Source organism: Osmia lignaria, chromosome 14 (genome assembly GCF_051020975.1).
Source record: "Osmia lignaria lignaria isolate PbOS001 chromosome 14, iyOsmLign1, whole genome shotgun sequence".
NCBI classification, from domain to species: Eukaryota; Metazoa; Arthropoda; class Insecta; order Hymenoptera; family Megachilidae; genus Osmia; species Osmia lignaria.
Window position 1 is genome coordinate 634,430 of NC_135045.1, and position 9,508 is coordinate 643,937.

At 36.9% G+C, this 9,508-nt stretch overlaps 2 protein-coding genes across 2 annotated transcripts; one reads left to right on the top strand and one right to left on the bottom strand.

Moving 5' to 3' along the window:
* The first annotated feature begins 85 nt into the window (after nt 1-85).
* On the top strand, nt 86-7,991 carry trp (transient receptor potential). Its single transcript, XM_034335057.2, has 18 exons — nt 86-306; nt 1,870-2,096; nt 2,238-2,382; nt 2,702-2,797; nt 2,866-3,008; nt 3,420-3,621; nt 3,728-3,898; nt 3,970-4,204; nt 4,445-4,597; nt 4,737-4,882; nt 4,957-5,063; nt 5,165-5,298; nt 5,414-5,543; nt 5,633-5,828; nt 5,962-6,126; nt 6,196-6,418; nt 6,775-7,200; nt 7,282-7,991. The coding sequence occupies exons 2-18, from the start codon at nt 1,942-1,944 to the stop codon at nt 7,848-7,850; spliced, it is 3,396 nt and encodes a 1,131-aa protein (XP_034190948.1). The 5' UTR covers nt 86-306; nt 1,870-1,941; the 3' UTR covers nt 7,851-7,991.
* A 247-nt stretch (nt 7,992-8,238) lies between these two features.
* Nucleotides 8,239-8,966, bottom strand: LOC117609147 (cytochrome b5). Its single transcript, XM_034335111.2, has 4 exons — nt 8,830-8,966; nt 8,620-8,748; nt 8,465-8,544; nt 8,239-8,379 (listed from the first exon to the last, which is right to left on the bottom strand). The coding sequence occupies exons 1-4, from the start codon at nt 8,947-8,949 to the stop codon at nt 8,343-8,345; spliced, it is 366 nt and encodes a 121-aa protein (XP_034191002.2). The 5' UTR covers nt 8,950-8,966; the 3' UTR covers nt 8,239-8,342.
* Nucleotides 8,967-9,508: the final 542 nt, after the last annotated feature.

A 9,508-nucleotide genomic window follows, 5' to 3' on the forward strand; every position in this document is an offset into this window, starting at 1 on the left:
GACAAGATTGGTCAGATCTCTTGCACGTGGATACGCAATGTGAGCGAGAAGAAACGTTCACCAGCGTTCCTTTTTTCCGATGCGACCCACGTGTTTGTGCGCTTAATCCATGCCCCAGCTGACCGACGTTCTAAGGTTTCGTCGAACTATGTAGAGCTGGTGAACGCACAGTTTTACCCTTATTCCGCCATTGTTGTACGGACTTTCGTTGTCTACGAGAAACGTAGCACCAGGATCCAGAATCATTGAACAACATTTGATAATCTCTGAAGATCATGGATCCACGTTAACTTCACCTGTTACAAGGTACCACTGGATCCTTTGGTATTTTTCAAGTGAATTGAATGGAGTGCTGTTATTATAATTGAAGAAATAGTGTATAATTTTATTTGTGTTATTAGGACACTTATTATTTGGATGTCTTAGATTCATTAATAACTCTTGCGTGGGTACCTAGGTGTAGTGAAGTTTTTTATTTATAATATTTAGCGTAGATTTTCGATACATTGTCTGTCACAGTAGAAAAGGTCCGTGCTTCGTCTGGCATACCACGATATAAATCATTGAAAATATTAACGATGGACGCTGGATGCATGGGTTCGTCGTTAATATGGATTGCTATGGTAGTGCAAAGTAGAAGAAGACAAAAGTAGGCTTTGTAGAACATTGTGTTAGTAGGTGGCTTAGAAAGGGTTAGTGACACCAGTTTAAAACCTCGTGTTCCTATTTTGATTCAAAGTAAGATTCGTTTATCGACGAAACTATTTTTACTCTTATTCGGATAGTGTGAACTCTTTGTTTCTTCATTTTGCAATGTACATAGATATTAGTTAAAGCTACATATTCTTGTCTTGACAAATAGATCTGATTGTTACAATAATGAAAACATGTTAAGAAGTTAATCCAATCGAAGGATTAGAGACAGCTTTTCTCGGTTACTTCTACGTTTTCGAATAATTTCTGCTTTCGAGAATTTATTTCTTATTACTTTTGAAACTCAATTAATTAAATTCAATTAATTAACCAACTGATTACTAGTGTTATAAAACCTTAGATTATTGAATTGTACCTTCTGGCCATCGCCACAGTAGAAATAATCGTGTATGGTCAGACATACGAATTACTAATGGTATATGTGTACTTTCTCACTTGTATTTCTTCAATTATCTCTTCACGAAGATTAATAACACGTGTTGAGTAATAACGATGAGAAATATACTGAAAGTAGAAATCCAAGTGACAAATCGACATCATTTAGATTAGGTAAACGTGACACGGTTTCGAAAGCGGTATATTATCGCTCTTGAACCATGTACTTCTTGCTACTAATAATAGAATTATTATAAAAAAAATTGTATCATATTATAACTCAAAAATGTAAAATATAAAATTTATAAATCTATTTGTATTTAAATAGTTGTTTAAATTTGGATAAACAATATCTAAGTAACTCCGTTAATCACGATATTCAGATTAAATACTTCCAGATTAAACGCCGAAATTGAATTACAGATTTCGTAGAAGTAATACGGAGCAATCGATAAGTATCACGTGTTCGCTTTCATAAGATTATCTTCGGATCATTACAAAGAAATCCTGTTGTCTCTGCTCGATCCGAACCTACTTTCGCTGTTCTCTAAATCCGTGTCTGATCAAACTGTTTATCAATCGTTACGATACGAGTATCTAAAATTTTATCTACCTAAAATAAGCCAAAAATGTGTCAAATATTTATTTTTATATGAGTCTTAAAATATAGGCGAAAAATGATCCAGTATCTTCCGAATGAGAGTTAAGAAACGATCCCTGTTCTTGAACACTGAAGGATCAGCATGTATTTGTTAAAGATTCAACAGCTGTTGGTCGTAGGTGTTCCTGGGGGATCGATGAACCATTCCTCGCAAATCTCAGCTCCGTTTGGATAAATAGCAGACGAAGAAAATGAATCCGTCCGAGTCTCAACAGAATCTTCTGGCGTCCGAAGGTAGAGCACCGTCTATGCAATCCTTGAACCCGCCCACGGACTACAGTCTTGGCCCAGTTGAGAAGCACTTCCTGCTAAGCGCGGAACGAGGTGATTGTGCCACCGTCAAAAGGTAATCCTTCGAGCCAGCACGATGATAAATCGTCAACGAGAAGAGAATGAATCCCTTGGATACGTACTCTGATCGTTCCTTCTTTCTCCTTCACCTCTGACGAGTAATATTTCCAAAGTAATCGTTCATTCTGAAATTTAGATTATTGGAAGAGAACAAGGATCATCCGGAACTCTTGAACATCGACTGCGTGGATCCATTGAATCGATCCGCATTGATTGCCGCTATTGAGAATGAAAACATTGAACTTATCAAACTGCTTCTTGAACTAGGGATTCAAGTGAAGGTATCAAGGTCTCTATTTTCCATATTTTCGTATACAGTACCCCCTCGATAATTCCCTGCTTTCTGGGCTCTAGAGGTGCTTCCCGGAAAATAGGTAAAGAAATGCGTATTGCATATTCTATCAATCTTTTTCCCGTACTTCATGCATATTAAAATAATGAACATATGAATTATTAATAGTTTCCTTGATAGACAAAGTGAAGATGTAGTAAAAATGATAGAACACAATGTAGACTCAAGGTATCTACCTTAGGGAACACGCGTTTAAAAGCACAGCACATTCTGGACATAACTTCTTCTTCTTCTTCTTCTTCCTACAGGATGCACTTTTACATGCCATAAAGGAAGAGTATGTAGAAGCTGTGGAGATCTTACTGGAATGGGAGGAAAGAACACATGTAGCCGGACAGCCTTACGTGAGTTCAACTTTATTCATCTGAAATGTTTAAAACAAATAGGTAAATGATTTATAATATTTCTTAAGAGCTGGGAAGCTGTCGACAGGTCATCGTCAAACTTCACTCCAGATATAACACCGCTGATTTTGGCCGCACACAAAAACAATTATGAAATTTTGAAGATTCTTCTTGATCGTGGCGCAACCCTTCCTACTCCTCATGATGCAAGGTAAAGTTATTATAAAAAAATTAACAGAGCACTTTGCGCTGAATATTCCTTTTACAGTGTAACATTAATTTATAAAGGATTTCTTTTGATGAAAAGGTAATAAAATTCCCAATCTGATCCGTCGTTGGATGCTGTTACGTGTTCAAGAACGGTTGTCTAAAACGGTGTTAAACTGAGAAACTGTTAAATCGAAGTCGACTGGTTTATTCCACGGCTTAGTTGGCTTCGTGTCAATACTCGTTCGTCGCTTATAATGCAGTTATTAGATTAAGCGTGTCTAATTATGTTATTGAAAAACTGGCACGTGCTGATTTCAAAACGTGCCCTCTGCAAAACGTGTTCATTGTTCGTTATAATGAAATATAGTTTGTATATTTAAAAAAATTGATATAATATTTATGATTGTTTTAGATGCGGTTGCGACGAGTGTGTGACATCCAGCGAGCAGGACTCTCTGAGACATTCGCAGGCTCGAATAAACGCTTATCGCGCGCTCACCTCACCATCCTTGATCGCTTTATCTTCGAGAGATCCTCTTTTAACCGCTTTCGAACTCTCATGGGAATTAAGGCGATTGAGTAAAATGGAACAAGAGTTTCGTTTCGAGTATAATGTAATTTACTTTCACTTGGAACCTCTTGATATCTTTAATACCTTTTAAACATTCACCGCGCTGGTGACAATACGTAATATCAAAGAAGAATTTGATTTAATCGCAGGAGATGCGAGAGCAAACGCAAAATTTTGCCACATCTTTGCTCGACCATGCTCGTACGTCATTGGAACTGGAAATAATGTTGAATTACAACCCTCACGGTGAAAATTGGGAACCTGGAGAACGTCAAACATTGGACCGACTTAAACTCGCTATCAAGTACAAACAGAAACAGGTAACAGTATAATAATCTACTTCTTAAGATACGTTAGATGTTACTATTAAAATGATTATTCTTTATGGAAGTTTGTGGCTCACCCAAATGTACAACAATTATTGGCTGCTATTTGGTACGACGGTTTACCCGGCTTCAGAAGATTGAGCATGATCGGGCAGTTCATAGAAGTCGGTAAACTTGGTGCAATGTTTCCGGTCTACAGTACAATTTACATGATTTCACCGACGTCACCGATGGGTCTTTTTATGAAGAAACCTTTCGTCAAATTCATCTGTCACTCCTCTTCGTATGCGTTCTTCCTAAGTAAGAAATTAATCTCTTCATGGTTTTAATTTCTTACTAATCCGTTTATTTTGTTTGTTAAAATAAGTTGAATAAACAAGTTCATCTTTCGTTTAAAAATACATCAAGGTAATAGCTAAAGAGTTTTCACTCAGCTTCTTGCCGAGTTCCCTTTCGATAGAAGCACCTAAAAGAATTAGTTGTTAGTAATTATATTATAACGGCCAACGAGAGACTGAATACAATGGAAATTTGCATTAGTGCTGCTTGGAATGGCGTCACAACGTATCGAGTATCTGGCAATTGAATTATTTGGGAACGCCTGGCTCCAAGAGATACTCGCCGATTGGAAAAGACGAGAGCGTGGATGCATTCCTGGCTTCGTCGAATCCGGTGTCACCATCTACGTAATCAGTAAACAAATTTGACTGAAAATCTTTCTTAAAAAACAATTCATACCATCCTGAAAATCCTAAAATATTATTTTATGTACCTTTCTTTCTTTTTTTATTTGTAGCCTAGTATAACTAGATGAATAGATTTAATATTCTAGGTCTGGTTACTGGGGAAATGAGATCGTTATGGTCAGACGGCTTGTTAGAATACATATCGGATCTTTGGAACATAGTGGACTTCATTCAGAATATGTTTTACGTAATTTGGGTAATGTTGAGGCTAACCGCTTGGATAGTAGTTCAAGTATGTCATCGAACTTGATTATATTTTCAATTTGTAGCGACTTAAATAATCATTTTAAATTAATTTCTTGACAGAGGGAATATTGGAGCGGTGTAGATCCTTGGTATCCTAGGGATCAATGGCACGCTTTCGACCCCATGCTTCTTTCTGAAGGAGCTTTCGCCGCCGGTATGATCTTCAGGTAATACTAAACTCAAAGTTGGAATAATAAATCTTACTATCCCTCAGCGTCTGTTTATTTAAGAGTTTTCATATATTGATTGAAAAAATATCTGTTTTCAGCTTTTTAAAACTCGTCCACATCTTCAGCGTGAACCCCCACCTTGGACCACTCCAAATTTCCCTTGGGAGAATGATAATAGACATTATCAAGTTCTTCTTCATCTATACTTTGGTGCTCTTCGCCTTCGGCTGCGGTGAATATTATTTATTCATTGTCCCTCAAGTCTGTCAAGCTTCGACCCGTGTCTTAATATCCTTTTTTCATTAAATTCTTCTTAAAAATTTTAATAAAGAATAATACTATTCTAGGAATGAATCAGTTGATGTGGTACTATGCTGATTTGGAGAAGATGAAGTGCTACCACATGAAAGATTTTCCAGATTTACCTGACTTTGATAATCAGGAAAAGGCTTGCTCGATTTGGAGACGTTTTGCTAAGTAAATAATGAAATCAGAAAATAAACCATTAATTAAATTAAATTTAACGACAAGGGGGTTACTTTGTAAGTTTCATTAAACACTTTCAGTTTGTTCGAGACATCGCAGTCGCTTTTCTGGGCCAGTTTCGGTATGATAGACCTAATGTCCTTCGATTTGACGGGAATAAAGAGCTTCACGAGATTCTGGGCACTTCTGATGTTTGGTTCTTATTCTGTGATAAACGTTATCGTATTGCTAAACATGCTTATTGCCATGATGTCCAATTCTTATCAAATTATCTCGGTATGATTGCAGCACATTCTAATTAACCATCTTGTTACTAAGGCTGACTATGTAGTCACGCATTACTACTTGCTTGTTGCATCCTAGAGGTGGTTGTAGTCACCTAGCACTGATAGCCTATTGTTATTTACAGGAAAGAGCCGATACAGAGTGGAAGTTTGCCAGGAGCCATTTATGGATGAGCTATTTCGAAGATGGTGACACAGTACCTCCGCCATTCAACATGGTACCCACTGGAAAAACATTCGACAAAATCATTAAATGTGGCAAAACTGGTCGCCAAACGCGATCTCTAATCGTATGTACCTATACTGTTACATTTACGAATTAGAAACTTATACTAAAAATTGTTAAAAATCATTTAAAGAAAAAATCAAGGGAGAAGGCATTGGCAAGACACGACACAGTGATGCGATTACTCATCAGACGTTACGTAACTGCGGAACAAAGGAAACGAGACGAATTTGGAATCACGGAAGACGATGTAATGGAAATTAGACAGGATATATCCACGTTACGATACGAACTGATCGATATCCTTCGTCAAAACGGAATGAGGACACCAACGATTGACAAACAGGATGCTGCTTGTAAATTTAACTTTATCCTTATTACACAATTACATAACAGATTGACTACCATGAGCAATGTTAAAAAATTATCTTGTTTGAAGATTTAATTAGTGATAGAATCAATCATTTAATTACTGTAAAGCTGAAAAATATTTACATTTGATGTAAAAATACTCTATGAATGATACATATTTAGCTTATCTTCTTATCTTATAAGACGACTCACGCAGTTTCTAATGTATTATGACTAATCTACCCACTTGACAATATATGTGTTTATATCTCTTCATAAACACTTGATAATTTTAATATTACATACAATATTTATGCTATCTTTAATGATATCAACATAAATAATCGTTTATCTCGTTCAGTGTCTGGTAAAAAGGGTCGGGTGATGGAACGCCGTCTCCAGAAGGACTTCCAGATCGGTATAGTGGAAGGTATCGTGAACGCTGTGATTCAAAACGAGAAGGAACCAAAGGATGTGTTCACTCAAATCGCCAAGGCGATTGGCCGAAAGAGCAGCGGAAGTAAGAAGAAGGATTGGAACGCGGTTGTCCGGAGGAACACGATCGCGCGTGATCCTATTGGTAGCACGACTGAAGCCAGCATAAAGCAGACGCGGCGTAGTATTCGTCGACTGAATCATCAACCGAATTCAGATTTGAGCTCGTTGGACCCGAATCGTTTGGTGGATTATAATCCGAATTTGTCCGAGGTGTCACCGACCACGAGAATCGCCTATGCCAAGTTCATGATGAGACGGATCAAGTTACCACCGGAAGGCGAGGAAGCAGGTGAAGGAATATCAACAGTTTAATCAGTAGTTTAGCGTCGTAAGCGTTAGCATTAAGCGTTAGTATCCATTTCTTCCACAGAAGTACAGAAAGAAGATAGCCAAGGTTCTCAACAGGGCAGCATTCGAAGTGGAGCTGAGTCGGTTCGTCCAATCCTGAAAAAGAGTTTGTTGAAGTCAATAAGCAGCGGCAGTATGGACAAAGCTGCAGCCGCCGATGGGAAGCCGGAGATAAGAGCACCTTCACCGATTCCGGAGGATCCGAGGGAAGACGATGCTTCGAAATCTCCTCAAGCAAAAGCTGTTCTCGCAAAACGAGCTTCCGAAAGAAAACCGGCCCCGAAGAAAGAAGAAGCTGATAAGACGGGCGAAGATGAAGAAAAGAAGAAAAAGGAAGAGGAAGAGAAGAAGAAGAAGGAAGAAGAAGAGAAAAAGAAGAAAGAAGAAGAGGAGAAGAAGAAGAAGGAGGAAGAGGAAAAGAAGAAGAAAGAAGAAAATAAGGAGGAAGAAGGAAAGAAGAAGGAAGAGAATAAGGAATCGAGCAGCCAAGCATCAAAACCTGCTCCACAAGAAGAAAACGTTCTGATAGCCACCACAAAATTACGAGGAAAATCGAAAGCAACTGGACAAATAATGGGTGGCTGGATCTAAAAGTAAATCAAAATTTTCTTTAGATACTATTGGACCAGTTTGCTGAACGAAAGAAACGCATGAATCAAAATCCCACCGAATTTTCTTACTTTTGCAAATTCATTTATTTCTTTTTCACAGAAACAATAATATTAGTTCAATATTGATAACCAGGCTTTAAAATTTATTCTTTAATACTATAATCATTCTTAGGGATAAACGAGCATTCATTCATTTGATTCACTGATTGATTCATTTTTTGAATTTGCATACAATTAGCGCGCTGCCAATGTCTTGCAAGTTCTTTTCGTGTCTCGGTTTCCACGTTGATATAGGAGGCTTTAAAGGACGATTCTTTTGTAACAACTTGTACGTATATAAATCTTCTTATTATTATAGTTTATAATTAGCTGTACATGTATATTAGTAGTACAAAAACCAACAGAAAAGAACGGAAGAAATAAAATAAATTAATGTAACAATAATCATCAGGTATCTGGTTATCTTTCTGGATCAAGTCGTACATTTTCCGCATAATATTGATAAAAATCTATGGACAGAAAATTTAATTTTAATTTTATCTTCAATCTCTCGAACACTTCAATAAATATATCAATTAACTAATAAATTCTTACCTTCTTTGACCGTTTTTCGCTGTTACTTTCCCTTCGTTAGAACTTCTACCCTTTTTGCTTCTGTTGCTTATTTTGTCTTGCTAAAAAAATTTCAAAACCTCACTATAATAGGAGATTTTAATTGTGATTAAAAAATAAAGGATTTTAATTCCTACTTCTGTTAATTCGCCAACGAGAAAGTTCTTCAGTATTCGTTTAGCATCACTAGAATGGCCAAAGTCATCGAATCCTCTGGTTGCATCCTGACCTGCGTATTCTTCGATCAGTTCTGGTCCTCCAGGATGCTAAAGTAAAAATCAGTTAATTTCAATTAATAACTACTCAGAGAGTCAATTTAATATTGTCACTATATCTTTATCTAGTACCTTACTCATATAATCAGTCACATCATACACCATATCGTAGATCACTATCCAGACTCTGTCTCTATCCTTTCCATCCTGTTTCGCCACTTCCTTCAACGTGTATCGCGGAAGATCGACCATTTTTCCAATTGAGTTTGTAAAAAGAAGTATATTAAAATATACTTGTGTATAAGTCAACGTTTAATGTTCTCGAAACACAAGATCCAGCGTAACTGGATGAGTTTGAAGAGGTTTACAGACTGCCACATTCGAGCACCAAGTACCAGCTGATAGATGATTCGACACTAAAAATCAGGGAAAATCTGAATGATAAAAGAGACGTGATCGATGTCGCATACCTCGATAAACTAAGATAATAAATGTCATGTCCTAATGATTAAAAAGGGGGAATTTCAACAGGAAAAGTTGCGACTATAAATTAAAAAGAGGGGATTTCAACAAGGAAAAATCAGTGACTAATGACGCTATTGCAATTTATGAACAGCGAGATTCGGGAAATCCACTTGAGATATCTGACGCAGTCATCGAGAATAGTGTAATATTATATTGATGGTATTTAGTTAGTTTTAATACACAAGAAATACTCAAAAATGAATAATTGTAATCATCCTTAGTACCTAGTTAGATATTCAGTAATAGGTAATTACATATAGTAATCCTCCATATAGACGAAAACAGT

Excerpts from the sequence above, each read along its gene's own strand:
- trp (XM_034335057.2), top strand. The coding sequence starts at position 1,942 with ATGAATCCGTCCGAGTCTCAACAGAATCTTCTGGCGTCCGAAGGTAGA. Across the intron at positions 4,598-4,736 it reads TGTCACCATCTACGTAATCA|GTCTGGTTACTGGGGAAATG; the intron begins GTAAACAAATTT and ends TTAATATTCTAG. Across the intron at positions 5,829-5,961 it reads ATTCTTATCAAATTATCTCG|GAAAGAGCCGATACAGAGTG; the intron begins GTATGATTGCAG and ends TGTTATTTACAG.
- LOC117609147 (XM_034335111.2), bottom strand. The coding sequence starts at position 8,949 with ATGGTCGATCTTCCGCGATACACGTTGAAGGAAGTGGCGAAACAGGAT. Across the intron at positions 8,749-8,829 it reads TGACTGATTATATGAGTAAG|CATCCTGGAGGACCAGAACT; the intron begins GTACTAGATAAA and ends TTTTTACTTTAG. Across the intron at positions 8,545-8,619 it reads TCGTTGGCGAATTAACAGAA|CAAGACAAAATAAGCAACAG; the intron begins GTAGGAATTAAA and ends AAATTTTTTTAG.